Genomic DNA, 15,567 nt, shown 5'->3' on the forward strand with positions numbered 1-15,567 from the left:
TTCTCCCCATCCATCACAGCATGTCAGCCTAGGAAGCTGGCTTCTCACCCCAGCCCTACTCCTGTTATCAAAAGTAGCCCTCCCAAAGGTACTTGATTCCTTGACATCCACACAGACTTGGAGTTTGTTCAGCCAGAGTGAGGGTGGTGGATAGCTATTGGATAGCTAAATAATAAGATCTTATTTTGCTGTTGCCACAGATGAGATACCTCATTGCGGTGACTAACACTACCACAAAACACTGGGCAAAATCCTCAGTGTTAGCAAGATGAAAGCTGCCTGTGGCTCAGAAGTCATTGAGAACCCAAAGCGTGCCTCAGAGCATCCCAGCGTGCAGTTATGTTTCCTTAAATGCTCATAGCGCATCACCATCAACTCCTAACATACATTATTCAACAATACACACTACCACACTTTTGTTTACTTAAGTCATTCTGCAGTTGTCACTGCTGACACAAACTCTTCCTTAAAACGTACTCCTTTCAGCTAAAAACTGGGAGTCATTTAATTATTTAAGGAATATAAATTTTATTCTAAACCCAAACAATTCTCTAGCTTAGGTCACTAATAAAAATCAGAAACAAACACAGAAATATATTATTCAATACAGCCTTGTTTTTTCTTTCCTGCAACAACCCACACACCGTCTGTCTCACCTACTAATATGAGCCAACCAGAAAAGGAACATATTTTCTATGATGATTTTTGCAATAATGTATAGATCATTTAGGAAATGTTCCTTGATCAGTTTCCTTCAGGCCTCAGCTTAAATCTCTTTGGGAATCTTCCCTGTCTACCCTGTATAGAATAAGGTAGTATCCTCTGGTTACTTCCTACCAAATCTTGTCTAATTCTGCCCATAGAACGCCTATGGATCTGTAATTGCTGGTGTGCATGTGAGTCCTTCCCATCTTCTCACTAGAGCAGCGATTCTCAGCCTGTGGGTCTTGACCCCTTTTGGGGAGTGACATATCAGATATCCTGCAAATCAGATGTTTACATTACAATTCATAACAGCATCAAAATTACGGATATGAAATGGCAGCGAAATAGTTTTATGGTTGGGGGTCACCACAGCATAATGAATTGTATTAAAGTGTTGCAGCATTAGGAAGGTTGAGAACCACTGGACTAGAGGGATGTGAGGACCAAGTGACATGTTGATTTCCTCCTGTACTATACATTCCACACGAACTTGGTGCCACACTCATCTTCGATGGTCAATAAGTATCTGGTAATTGAATCTACTTTTCTGAATTCTCTCTCATTGAAACGTCTTATGTTGTGTGCTGAAAACAAACTTTAAAATAGAAATATCGTGGTATGTATGCTGTTTTGGTTAAAAATCCTTAGTGACATTGGGTTTTAAATATTTGTACCATTAGTAGACATTTAAAAGAAAATATCAGATGTATCAAAACCAATAAAATATAGTTTCATACTGGGAAAGACAAGTTTCTTTTAATGTCTATGGGTAGATTTTTTTAAAGATACTGTGTTCTATTATAAGTAATTTATCCTGTATGGAAAATTAATCTGAGACTATCTAGAAGAAAAGCCTTCAAGAACCCACACTTATTTTTCTGTTCAAAACTGAACTTCTAAATGTTTTTGTCTTTGTAAACTTTGGGTTGTAACCCCCGCTCATGAGCAGTCTCTTTGTCTTAGAGATCTGAATGATACACACTTAACGATAACTACATTACAAAGCATTAGATAGTCCAGATCTTCAAATATTACTCCTTCTTGTAGTTATTAACTGAGTAAGAACTCCCATCCCCATCCCCCACCCCCATCCCCCCAAAAAGCCCAGGGAACCATGGCTGTTTCTGGTGGAAGTATTCCCATGCATGAGTGCGATTAGCACAGACTTGCTAAATCTCTCCCTGAGCCATCTGTGAGCACCTTCTTGCTTTAAAACAACACGCGCCAGCTCTGCTCAGTTCTGCATCAGTTTTTGTCCCAACTGTTATCTTCATCTTAAACCTGGGAACATTCTTCAGTGTCTAAGTGGTTTGTGAATGCCATCTTTAGTGAAGAATATGTGGTCCTCCAACTGAAAAAGGATCTTCATTAAATCAATTATCTCAAATGGAATGTTATTGCCATAAAATGCTGATCACAAAAATTCCATCTCATTTATAAAAGGGGAAGAAAAGGGAACATTTCGGTTGGACAAGTGAGTTTCAAACATTTTCACATGTTTAACCTCCTAGCAAGCTCCAGACTGATATAAATGCTGCTTTCATGAGGGTAGCCTTGGTGTGAGGTCCTGGGCTGGCAAGTCAGCAATAATGGAGACTTGATTGACAAGACTTGGCAGTGAATAATGAGCTGCTCAGATTGGAGACCAAGTTCTTTGCTGCAGACCCAATACCTCTACATGAAGGACTTGTCCTGATTACCATGACAAATCAGACAATTCACATAGAACCTCCAGACACTTGCTACAGTGAAGGCAGAACGCCCAGAGACCAGCGCAAACACAGTTATACTCTGAAACAAATACTGATGTCATCACAGGTGTTATAGCCATGTTCTCTACCAAAGATGCTAAACTCTGATCTTAAATTAAAAGGGTTAGCATGACCACACTCCTGAAGACCCAATAAGCAGCTGAAAGAGTCAGATGCAGATATTTGCAACCAACCAATGGACAGAAGCAGCTGACCCCTGTGGTTGAATTAGGGAAGACTGAAAGAAGCTGAGGAGAAGGGCAGTCCTGTAGGAGGACCAGAAGTCTCATTTAATCTGGATTACTGAGATCTCTCAAATACTGGACCACCAAAGAGGCAGCACATACCAGCTGATATGAGGCCCTCAACACGCATACAGTAGAGGACTGCCAGGTCTGTGTTCATTCAGAGATGATGCACCTAACCCTGGAGAGACTGGGGGTCCCAGGGAGATTAGAGGTCAGGGCGGTGGGGACATCCATGTGGAGACAGGGGTATGGGATGTGAAACAGTTGGAGGGTGGATGGGGGTTGGAAGGAATGATGTATGGAGTGTTAAAAAAAAGGGTTATTTTAGCTTTTATTCATGTGTATATTTGTGTGTATGGTCAGGTGCTTGAAGAGACCAGAAAGGAACCTAACTCCCTGGAGCTGGAGTTATAAGTGATTGTGAGGCACCAGTCAAAGGGAACTGGGTACTGGTACTCATGATCCTCCGGAAGAGCAACAAGTGCTCTAACCACTTGGCAACTCTCCAGCTCCCGAGACACGTGGTTTTTAAAAACTTGCAAACCTGCAATGTTTAAAACAGGTTTAATTGTCTAATTCATCAGTCACAACCTGAGAACTGAAAAGGAAGAACCTATCCTTTAAGGTTTATCATTTTTCATATAACTAAATTATATAATGATACAAGTTAACAACACTGAATTAATTCACAGAACTGTGCACCCCCTCACCGCAGTTCAGTTTTGCAACGTCCCAGTACCCTCATACACATTAGATGTAGGGATTTGTATTTGATTTCTCATAAGTTTTTTTTGGGAGAAACCATAATTATTAAATTAGAACAGAATACCAAAACTGTTATTAAATTTACTCAATTAGTGTTCAGATAGAAGTGAATAATTTGCCCAGCAAGACACACATTTTATATGTGCAATGTTCAAACAAAGTCTAGTTGTTTTATACAGGTGTCCATTCTTGCTTAACTGTACAGTCTTCATAAAGTCACTGAAGGGGTGAGTATGAACTGGCCTCTGATCACAAGCGAAGCTGGCACTGTCTGGAGGTGCACGGTGGCAAGCAGCAGTGAGGCATGGTGATGTCCCAGTCCTTCACATGTCTCTTCAGCTCCATTTCTAAGTGGGCAATAAGTCACATCCTGGGAGGTCATCTTGTCCCTTGGAAAGTGTAGTGCCACAGCAGGCCACAATCAAAGTGGCTGGTTAGTTCAGATTCTGTTTCTTTTTCTTGCTTGTATTTTCCAGACACTATTGATATTCAATCTGTGTATTGGTATGGTCTTGCTGTTGTCCTGGCTTCCTTCTTGGGGACCAACGTCTAGCATTTTGTCTCTGGGATATACTCCCTTCCTTGCTCATATTAGTCTTGTAGTAATAAAGAAACAAAACATGTTTGGCACACATATGTAAGGTAAATTTATAATTTTTCTCTAGTAGAACATAAAGCTTGGTGGCTTGGATGTATGGAAAAATATTGCTTCCTGATGTATGACAGTTTTTTCCTTCTACCATGCAGGCTCTGGGGATTGAACTCTGGTCGTCAGGCCTGGCAGCAGGCATCTTAACCTTAATCTTGTCAGCTGGCCATGATATTCCTAAAATCATTTTTGTCATCTGTCAAGGAAGGGCTTACTGTGTGCCAGACATGCCACAAGCATTTAATAAGCGTCATTACTCTGAGCCATGGAGAATAGCAATAGCCATCTTCACTGATTGCATTATCTGAAGAAAATCCTATCTCATCCTCTGGTAGTCACGTCATTGCAGCCCCCTAGGTAACAATTAAGTGGATTCTTTTCTTATGAAGTAACAGAGTGAATGGGAGAGGTACTACTAGGCTTACACTCAAGATTTTCAATCTCCAGTGTTTGAGGAAACTCATTTCCATTATTTAAAATGTCTTAGAAAGAAATTATAACATGTACAGGTCACATTTGCTTTGAAACAGAACATCTGAGGGGGGGCAGGTTTGATGAACCTCTACAGATAAACAAGGGGTAACTCCCAAGAGAAGAAACTAGTACAGGAAGAATAAATAATTTATCTCATATCATAACCTTCCAGAATTCATTATCATCATCATCTTCCCCAACCACAAAAGTATCGTCTAACTATGATCTATTGATATAATACCAAGTGATGGCAGATTTGTAGAGATGATACACCAGGGCTTACTGGAGAGAGATACTGACAAGAGTTTGAGAGAAAGTCAAGAGGCTGTGGGAAGGCACTGAAACCACATGACAACTGTCTCAGCCCCTCTTGGCTGTAACAATCAGGTTTTCATAGTTCATTTCTTCTTGCCCAAGATTTTCTATCCCCTTCAAGTAACAGGCAGATTGTGAACATAACTTTTCAATAACATTTTTTTAAACATACATTTATTATTGATCTATATTTCCACATACAGACACTTCGTTTGCTTCTTTGCTTGATGTTGTGGGGAGGGAGTGATTAAAGCTATTCTTTTTTCTTATATCATATCCAGTTTGTAGAACACAGGTTGCTGCAGAGCCAGCTACATTTGCTGAAGGCCAAAAAGCCAAGCCAAGTGTCAGGCAATTACCAGCCCTGGGCATTTTTGCAGAAATACACAAAAACGTGTAGAATCATTTAATTCCATCCCCTCCTAACCTCTTCACGTGGAAATTGGCTGCTTGGGCGCATGCTGTTTTTCTCCCAGACCGTGTGTCAGGGGGCTATTAACACTCGCTCCAGCAGCCGGTTCCCGGGCCATTTGGGATGTTGCACGCGTTCACACCCGCGCGCGGCCCGCGGCGCCTTCACGCGCTGCCGTTTTGTTTATGCGGAGCAGCGAGGGCGACCGGGGTGCGAAGGTCTGCTCTGCAAGGGCTAGATAAAGCCGGGCTGCGACACCGACGCGGTCGTCCTGCCATGGATACCACCGAGAGAGCGGAGAGCGCGCACAGCCCAGCACGTCCGCCCTCGCGCAGCCGCTGCCCGCCGCCCGCGCAGCCCCGGTACCTATCAGCCGGGATCCATCCCCGCGCATTCTCCACCCTCGCCCCGTGCCCGCAGCCCACGGAGCCCGAGGACCGCCTGGCCCCGGCTCGTCCCCGTTCGCCCTCTACCTCAGCCCTCGCCTTTTACCCGCCGCCCTTGCCTTTGCTCGAGCCCGGTGCCCTTACTAAGTCCGAGTTGAGTCCGGTGGCCCGGCTCACGTTCTTTGTGCGCGACTTGCGCTTGCCATCCTGCAGGTCCGAGGGCTTCTGGAGACCGTGGGTTCGAACTCCTGGAGAGAAAGAGAAGCGGACGGGGTCCCGTGCTGCAGAGGCGGTGAGTGACTGTGGCCCGCTGCGGTTCAGGCTGCAGAGCATCCCCACTCCCGACCCCCAATCCAGGCCTGGGGAGTAAGGGCCTGAGTGGCTTGCGCCCCCAATCTGCCCAGTGCTTAACACTGTGCCTGCCCTAGACCCTGTGGGTATGAACGCGTGCTGGGACATCCGTTGCGGTGATGTAGTCACTTGCAGCCAAGAGCTGGGTTGTGGAGAGGCTCAGGGTCACAGCCCCTACCTGAACCGGGAGGCGCTGGGTCTCACACCTTCCCAATTTCGACAATGAGATGCGTGGTGACTGCGATTACTCCTTTCCTTCCTAGTTGCCCAGTGGCCCAGGAATGGCAGAAGCTTCCGGGAAGCTTTTGCAATACCAACACCCCGTCAGGTGAGTGACAGGCCTTACTAGAAGACTCCTTCAACTCCAGCCCTAAGGGGGAAGGAGATGGGGCACGATCACGCAGCTGGTTTAATAGCTGGCGCCGTTACTTACTCTGTGTTCCCACTCTGAGGATTCTCTTACTCACAAAATTGGAAAAATACAGGACTCATCACATAAAAGAACTGTCAGTTGGTGGATAGTGAGTGAATGCTAATAGAATTGGCTAAAACGGGAGAAAGCAGACTGATTAGAAAAAAGAGATGTTTGGGGCTGAGGCTGTAGCTCGCTGACAGGGTGTTAACCTGCTCTGAAGGAGGTTCTGGCTTCTAAGAGGGGAGACATCTTATGCCCGAAAAGTTGTTTGGGTTTTTTTTATTTTATTATTTTTAATCCTAAAAGGGCAATGGAGAACTGGCTCCTCGGCATGCAGAGTGCATGCATTACTTTCTTGCAAACCAAAAGGAGGAACGAGATGGACAGTGGCAGGTTTGTAGCAGAACAAGCCTGACGTTTAAAATACCCAAGGCTGGCCCAGCTGGTCACTGTTTTTGTTTGGTTTCACTGGGTTTGTTCTTCTTGTTGTTGTTGTTCATTTTACTGGTTTTTTTTTCTGCTGAAAGCCAGCCTTTCTTATAAGATTCTTTGTAGCTTTTATTTGAGATAAAATATTTATGATTGTGCGGTATTAACTGCTGAAAGAAGGCCTGTGTGACTGTGTTAAAGAAAGCCTGGCCTGTGTCTATGTGTTTATAAGTGGCAACAATAGTTCATACATGTTACCTACCTATGCTAAAGTAATTGCGGGACACAGGGCAAGCAAATGATAAGTGGAATTGAGTTTACTGAGGTCACGTTTTATTTTTACGTGTCTGAGTATTTTGCCTGCATGCATATGTGTTTGTACCATGTGCATGCCTTGTATCCACAGAGGTTAGAAGAGGGAGTAGGATCCCCTGGAACTGGAGTTGCTAATGGTTATAAGCTGTTATGTGGATGCTGGGACTAGAACCCTGGTCCCAGGAAGAACAGCCACTATTCTGAACCACTAAGCCACTACATTTCTCTAGCCTTACTTTGATTAGTTTTGAAGTGAGGTCAGGGCATGAAATATGTTACTTTTAAAGGGTTGGGGAAAGCTTAGAAAGGGTGTGGTATAAGTTAGTTATGGTCACTATTGATGATGAGTCTCCAAGGGTCAGATGCGGAAAAGAGATATCTGGTATTGGGGCAGCGTGGTTCCTGATGGAGCTCCAGGGACCGGGAACTTGGATGTGTGTAGCTGCAGTGGTGTCTGCAAGGTAGTAAAAGGCCAGAGCTTATACATCTCCATACAGAGGTACAGAGTTTTGTCGAGAAACCCATGGGCTTTACTCTGTAGGATGTGTTGATGGTTATAGATTTTAGCCGTGAGAATGGTTTGATCAGATCAGTGTTTCATAAAATCAATAAGGGGCTGAAATAAAGACTCAAAGCAAAATTGGAAGTAGTTACAAATAAGATTCGAAGGAGAGCTTTTCAAGGACGTCAGAAAAGGAGGCAGGACTTAGTGGATGTAGGAAATACTTAGGAGACAAAGCAGGGCTTTACAATGTACTGGCAAGGTGGGTGAAGAACAGCTAAAAAGCCAGAATGCCTCCCAAATGTGTGGCTGCTGACCAGGTGAGTGCTGCTCTGTGAGGATGCAGGTGTGGGGAATGAGGAAAAGGATCTGAATCGTTATTCATTGCATTTCCTATGCTTTAGGGCATCCAAGCAGTGCAATTAGGGAGAGGGCTGTATGTAAGTCACAGAGACAGGCTGCACACCTTCACTGAAAGCACTGGTGTGAGTTCTGTGAGTTTGAAAGGCTGGGGAATCTCAGGCAGTGGGTGAGGTCATCCGGAGGAAGTGCAGACAGAAGTGGTGAGAGTTCTCAAGGAAGGCCCAGAGGAAGGGCAAGCTTCCACCTGGTAATGGAATACAGGAAGGCCTCAGAGGAGACTAAAGAATCATAACGGGGAACTCAGAGAAGAAGAACTGTCCACAGTGAGACATTCTGACCATTCGTTATGATACCAACTGAACATTGGGGTGAGGGGATTGGCAATTCCAACTACATATTAGAAAATACCTTGGTAATTTGGTAAACAATTGCTTTCACTACTGAATAATTTAGTTGTGGGGGTTTTTTAAAGTTATTTTTTTATTAATTTCTATCTTGACCTGTAATGTGTGTCTTATGCATTTTGTTCTGTGGTCACCTCTTTGTGGATAGGATGCATGGTTTATTTTGTTTGTTCGGTAGATTATGTTGGCACAAGAGCTCCCTGCCACATCTATTGCATGCATAATTGATAGCTACTTGTTTAAGTATCCAGATTATGTGCTTTTAATGTGTTTTACTAGAAATATATGTAAACTCTGTTGCCTCACTTTCTGAACACACTTTTAAAATTGAGCACACTGAACACGATATAATCTTTCCTTGGTTAGAGTCACTCAGTTATGTGTAGACAGAGTTCTTTGCCCTATACTAAAGTGACTTCAGGATAGTTGTTAACTCCGCCTTATCTATTTTTTCTCTTTATATGATAAACAAAATAAGGTCACTAGGCCAGATGAACAATGGTCAAATTTTAAAATTCTGAGATAATGATGCTTATACGCAAATTAATTGTATAAAACCTGTATCATTCATTCTCAATACATTGATATAGTGTTCCCAGATTGATTGGATGGGAGAGGAGATGAATTGGAAATAAAGGTTTGTGTTAGAGCAGCTTTCCCACCTAGCAAGTTGTGAAGGCATAGACCTTAAAGCTTACATATATATATATTATATTTTATATAAGCATATGGGCTGTATCTGTAACTAAGGGCTTCGTTTCTGCTGGACAGTGAGCAACTGAAACCTCTTTGTATAGTTGGCTATCGTCCACGTGTGTGATGGAATGGTGGGATTTATTTGCCTTCTAAAGAAATTTAGAGAGTGTAAGTCTAACTTTCTACATTTCATAAGAATGAACACGTAAATAGACATGAAATAAGATAAGTGTAGATTTTTCTGCTTATAGAGTGAGTCAGTTTTTAAATATCATTTTTATTTTAGCTAAAGATGGCGAAAAATCAACCATTTATTTGTACACTGGCAAGCAGACTCCATGGAAACTGTAACAGTAGCAGCTTTAAACTCTGTCTCCAAAATGTGTAAACTAATTATTAAGCAGAGAGAGCTTGTTGAAATCAATTGTTTGGTGACAATTAGGACCCCAAGTGTGAAAACATATGGCTAGTATGTTGTCTGCTTCTTTCAGACTATTCTGGCCCAAGTCCAAGTGTTATGACTACTTATATCAAGAAGCAGAAACTCTTCTGAAAAATTTCCCAATTCAAGCTACAATTTCGTTTTATGAAGATTCTGATAGTGAAGATGAAGCAGAGGGGCTGGCCTGTGAAAATCAATCTAATTAGTTACTTCTGGTGACAATTTGAATTTTGTATATAAGTGTACCATAAACTTTTAAAACTAATTTATTTGTATATACATTATTAATAAAACATTTTGTAATAATTACAGTATTTGGATTCCTCTTTGTCCCTACACTAGAATTAAATGTTGGGATTTTAAGATAGACATCATGTACAAATGTCCTGATTGTGTTATAAATATTTGTGGTTCACAAAGAATACTTCTGTTTTTTTTATTAAATCACAAATTTATCTTTAGTTATAATTTTTCAAGGAACTATTTGGTTTTTTAAAAGACCGGCTCTTGTAATGTCTGGTGTTTTCTGCTGATCTCAATCGGATGTTTAGTTACAGATGATATAATCTTGGCGGTTAGTGAGGAGAACTGGGTGCTGCTACTATTCTCACGGATATTAGTATTTGTTTGCTTGCTCATAGGGAAATACTTTAAGTAATTATAGTTGAGAAAGAAAAACAATCTTGGGTCACTTAAATCTTAAGGACTGTAATTAAGTATGGAGTAGTGTGACTCTCACTCTGATATTCTCCTGTTGTCTTTAATCTGGTGTTCAGTACTTTCTGTATATGTTGAAGGATTCCTATAATTTAAAAAAAAAAAAAAGCTTTAAATTTGAATGGTTTGTACGGAGTCTAAAAATGGTGAGAACATGAAGTTGCTCTCTTTTCTTTTGTCCTGGATAAAGCTAAGATTTGGAAGACATAAAATTCAACACTATCCACTTTCCTTTTGCTTTAGTTTCCCACTCACAATATTCTCATATAAACATCATCTTATGGGGAGTAAAATAAATCCTCAGTGACTGGTTTTTCTTACATAGGCATCACAGAAGAAAATTTATTCCATCCTTTAATGAGATGGACAATGGACTTGCATGGTTAGGGTGACACAGTAGATTATGCTCATGAAGTCCTTTTAGTTTTATATAATCATCTGCTCAGCAGTTCAGTTGCAAACAAACATATTTTTATTAATCTATAATCTGAGCTACTTGTGAGGATGAGGCAGGAGAACTGCAAGTTCAATGCTTGTTTGACAACATACCAAAAATATTTTCCTGCAGTATTCCAGAATAAAAATGGGTAGAGGTGGAGATGAGAGGTAATTAGCTAGCTAAGAAATGTCCCGTGCTTGAATGACTAAGCATATCCACAGACTTTCTCTCATAATATTAAACCACATTATCACAACTTTGACTCCCAGGGACTCTGGAAACTACATAGCTGGAGTAAATGATGTGTCCAGAGTCAGAAAAAATTAGTACCCCACAGAGAATGGATAAGGTTATTTAGAAGTACTCTCTGGGAAAATGTTCTCTTTCTATTGGATTCCACCCTGTGGATCTGTGTATTTTCCTAGAGACATGCAAAAAGAAAAGGCCAATGTATCACTAACATGGACCCACAGTGTTAGGAATTTCTCTTGTTAACAAATCAGGATAGTATAAGCTGGCTTGTCTTTTGTTACATGCCTACTAATATATACAGTATATGGTTTAGATATAGTCATTTATTTCTTACAGAAACCCAAGCCTATACAGACAAAATGTTCCTTTAATAAAAAGTAACGTGCATAGGCCATTAAATACAAGGATGACACCAAAACCAAATCACTCTACTTAGGAGTGAGCTACTTGTAGATTTCAGAGAAAGTGACAAGTTATGGGACGAGGAAGAATGTGTGAGTGTATGGATAGAGAAGGTCTTCTGGAAACGTCGTCTGGAAACGTCTTTTACTCGTTTTCCAGACTGGTTCCCCAAACGTGACGTTTTCTTAACCCGCAGCAGAGGCTGCTTGAGTTCGGCTTCTTAGCTCATGAAACTGTGAAGTCCTCTTTCCTAGAGCTTAGTATTTTACAGGAGAGGACTATTCAGCAGTCTGAACGTTTTGATAGTGTTGTTTTCTTTCATATTTCAATTGTTGTTTATCAAGAGACAGGCACTGGTCTTCTTGTTCTACCAGAAATAACCCTCGGCCTCTATCAGCACCAGGGCTAGGGAACAGCTTCACTCTCTGATCTTTCAGCAGAAAGCTGTCATTTCCTTGTGGTGCTGAAGTTTAGGACCAAAGAGTAACTGAGCATGCGCTGCCCTGCCCCCAACCCCTGCACAGCCACACCCTCCCAAGTCGGGCGACCCGGCTCGAAGAGCCAGAGCCTTTCCTCTGACTCCGCCCCTGCCCCGCCTCCCGTGAGCGTGGTTGCGTCACGACGCGGCTGACCCCTGGCGACCCCGGAAGTAGGTCGGGGGCTTGGCCTCGGCCGGGCCAAGGAGCCCGCACGGACGCTGGTGGGCGCTGGGGTCCCACCAGGGGAGCCTGTCCGGTGGCGGAGCCCGGATGCGGCCCGAGCCGGGGGCCCAGGATGCTGAACGTCCCTTCCCAGGCTTTCCCGGCCCCCGGCTCCCAGCAGCGCGTCTCCTCCCAGGGGCGCAGCAAGGTAAGTGGCGACGACGCCGTTCGTTCGTCTACTAACTCAAACGCCCTAAGTGTGTTCGAGCTGCTGAAGTTGGCCGCGGTAAGTCCACTCGACACCCCGCTTCCGGCGTGGTTGCTTTTCTGTCTCAAGCTGTCCTCTCCAGTCTTTTGTTCTTTTCGGTCAAAGATCCAGGCTGAGCAGTGGCGGTGGCTAGGGATGATTGGAGTCTGCAAACCTGCTATCAGATTTAGTGCCACCTCTCCAAGTCGCACCCCTCTGTGTATACGATAGCCAATGGTTCCAGCACTGCCTCATCTGTAGACACCCTTGGTTGATTTTGAATCTGGTACCGTGCTCTTGCCTATTTGTTGAATATGGTTACTGTCAGCAGCAGGTGGAAATACAGATATATAGTTACAAAATTCAGTACAAATTGTGTAGTGTATTCATTGCAAGGCGAATGCTGTTTGCTTATGTTATTTTGCTAGTTCCTTATTCTGTAACCACATCTTGATATTTTCTTTTGAGACTTCTGTCTTCTTGGGCTACTCGATTCTTTTCTCGAGTTTTATTTTATATGACTTTAAGACTTTCCATTCTTCTCCACTTAGATCTGAGGTTTTGCCCTTAGATCAGAAAAGGAATTGAGGTTTTCATTTATTTTTCAGAAATGTCTGTCCCCAGCTTTAATCATACATAGTTCTAAGATGTTTTGTGGGCTCACTGATGGCCATGTGTATCTGGAGTCCTTTTCCTTTGCCCATTGAATCTTCACAGTTACCCTGAAGCTGGGGACGTTTACTATCTTCATTCTGGGTAAAAAGAAATAGGTTGATGAAAGTCTGCCATCAGTCACGTAAGCTTGTGATTATGACATTTCCTTCATTGCTGTGTGTGCGCATCTGCTCACCAGCCATCAATTGGGTATCTTGCTCTCTCTTTAAGCTAAGTGCTTGGCTCTATAGTCTAAGGTTGCCCTTTGCAGAATGAGAATGTCAGTAACTGACTTTCTTCATTAAAATGGCTATGTTCTCAGCATTCATTTAAAGAAGAAAACTAGGCAAAGACACCAAGTTCCTTAGATGCGATAGCAGACGTGAGTTTTGTTGTCCCAAAAGAGGGCAAAGTAAGATCTTTGTGTAATTTAATAGGACCCTCAGGTAGGATTAATTTCTTTGTTATGAAATGAGACAATCTTGAACCCGTGAGAGGCAGAGTTAGGACTGCATAAAACAATGACACAGTCAGATAAAGTTTTCAAAAATGGAACTCAGCCAGATAGGCTGACTGTTAAATTGTTAAAAGTATAGAACTTTGAAGTAGGAAAGAGATGTCTTTCCAAGACCCACTACTTCATCTCAGTCACTTTCTGGCTCAGGTGTATGTATGCATGACCAGTTGTTGTTGTTGTTGTTGTCTTGTTCATAGGGCTGAGATGGTACTTTTCCATAGCACAGCATTGTTACACACTCAGCAGATATTACTTACCTTGCGCCCTTTATTCAAAGCTCACCAATTTGAATCTTACACAGAGACAGATTCCTTATGTAATAGCTGTTCAGTGTTTATTGAGAAACTGTAATGTCCTACATGTGCTAAGGCATTTGATCATGGGGTTCCCAGTTGATGGTCCTGTCTCGGGATGTTGTTATGAAACCTTGGCTTTACTGGAAACAGTATGTCATTTTGGGCAGGCTTTGAGGGTTTACAGCCTCACCCTATTTTCAGTTTGTTCTGTGTGCAGTTGCTATATGATTAATCAGCTTCCTGCTCTGAGTACCTGATGCCACACCTGTCTCGCCTTTATGGAATCCCCTTGTGGAACCATAAGCCAAAATAAACTCTTTGTTCTATAAGTTGACTTTGATCATGGTGTTTTATCATAGCAGCAAAAGGAAACTTAGACAGTTATGGTGTGTTGAAGGGTGGTCTCTGATACTAAGACAGTATGGTGTGTTGAAGGGTGGTCTCTGATACTAAGACAGTATGGTGTGTTGAAGGGTGGTCTCTGATACTAAGACAGTATGGTGTGTTGAAGGGTGGTCTCTGATTTCAAGGGACTCAGTCTCACAGGCAGCACAGATAAGAAAACAGACAATTATATTCCGTATGTCAGTAGGGTGTTAGCACCAAAAAAGAATTAGAGTTAGATTAGAGGAAAATACTATGAGCAAGTGCTTGACACCAGTGGGGAATCTGTGCCCATTAGGCCAGAGCATTTGATAGAAAGTTGTAGAAAGTTGAGGCTAAAACATGGAGCTAGTAATGCAAACTGTGACCAGAGGATCTGATTAACAGTTGAGGAATAAGGAGCCACTGTAGAAGAAAGATTTATGATTTGAGTTGCATTTCCAAAAGATTAATTGCCTTGGGGATTACTGAATGGGGAGAGAACCCAGTGATTTTCTCTGGGATAGGAATTGTTTTTCTCACTTTTTATTCTTTGGGAGGAATGGAGTCACCAAAAGAGTTTCACCAATGGTCAAAACAAGAAGGTTGAATTAGATGATGGAGTGTACCCCAGAGGTCCTGACCTATTTATTTTGGGATAAATGAATGCCTAAATTAGATATGACTCCAGAAAGTGCGTACGCAAGCTTCCTCGAGTGTGAGTGTGTCTGTAGTACCATTCTCCTCGTGCTTTGGAATGAGCTTCTTGGACAAGAGTGTCCCTCTGCAATACAGGTGCTTGAAATTTCATCCTAACAAATTAAAATGCTAGTGTACCCATGTTAATACACTTAGTACCACTGTAAGAGAATACCCGAGAGTGGATATGGATAAAGGACAGATTTATTTATTAGACGGGGAGTGTTCATATCTGGCCAAGGCCTTATTTATTGCTTTGTTAGAATGTGATGGAAGGCATCACAGGACAATAAAGAATACAAGAGAACTTCAGTTAATGTAAATTGAAAACAGTTTCAAAGCCATTTTTAATTTACATTAATTCTCAGTACTTAAACACTTCCCAGTATACCCCACCTTGAGAACAGGTTTATTAAGTGTGTTTTTTGGGGGGAGTACTTTCTGACCATCAATCTTTCACCTTAAAATCTTGAAAATGTATTTTGTAAAAGAAAACAGAACTCCAAATGTCCTGTTACTAAATCATGTAGGCGGGGTATATATTTTCTGCAAAGGGCACCATTATAAACACTGTAATCTTCCCCAGTTCATAACTTCAGGTCCCATCTTTCCTGTTATCTGCAGTCAACTGCATGAGTTGTCTTGTCCTGTGTCTAAGGTGCATGTACTACCCTGTAGCCATCTGTTTTGTTTCCAGATAGATAGTTGAAAATGGAAG

General features: G+C 42.2%; 1 protein-coding gene across 5 annotated transcripts in view; it reads left to right on the forward strand.

Annotated features, from left to right (window-relative positions):
• Positions 1–5,449: 5,449 nt before the first annotated feature.
• LOC110302392 (cytochrome b5 reductase 4) overlaps positions 5,450–15,567 on the forward strand; it is a 57,175-nt gene continuing 47,057 nt past the window's right edge. For 2 of the 5 annotated variants that reach the window (XM_085827818.1, XM_085827819.1), the window contains exon 1: positions 12,066–12,281. In XM_085827818.1, the coding sequence (XP_085683944.1) occupies positions 12,207–12,281 (75 nt within the window). In that variant the 5' untranslated portion in view covers positions 12,066–12,206. Of the gene's footprint in view, positions 5,998–6,319; positions 6,385–9,671; positions 9,858–12,065; positions 12,282–15,567 lie in introns of those variants that run through there. The other 3 variants (XM_021173431.3, XM_085827820.1, XM_085827821.1) reach the window with 3 other exon arrangements.

The sequence above is a fragment of the Mus caroli genome, unplaced genomic scaffold (assembly GCF_978045245.1).
Source record: "Mus caroli unplaced genomic scaffold, Mus_caroli_1 scaffold_11, whole genome shotgun sequence".
NCBI classification, from domain to species: domain Eukaryota; kingdom Metazoa; phylum Chordata; class Mammalia; order Rodentia; family Muridae; genus Mus; species Mus caroli.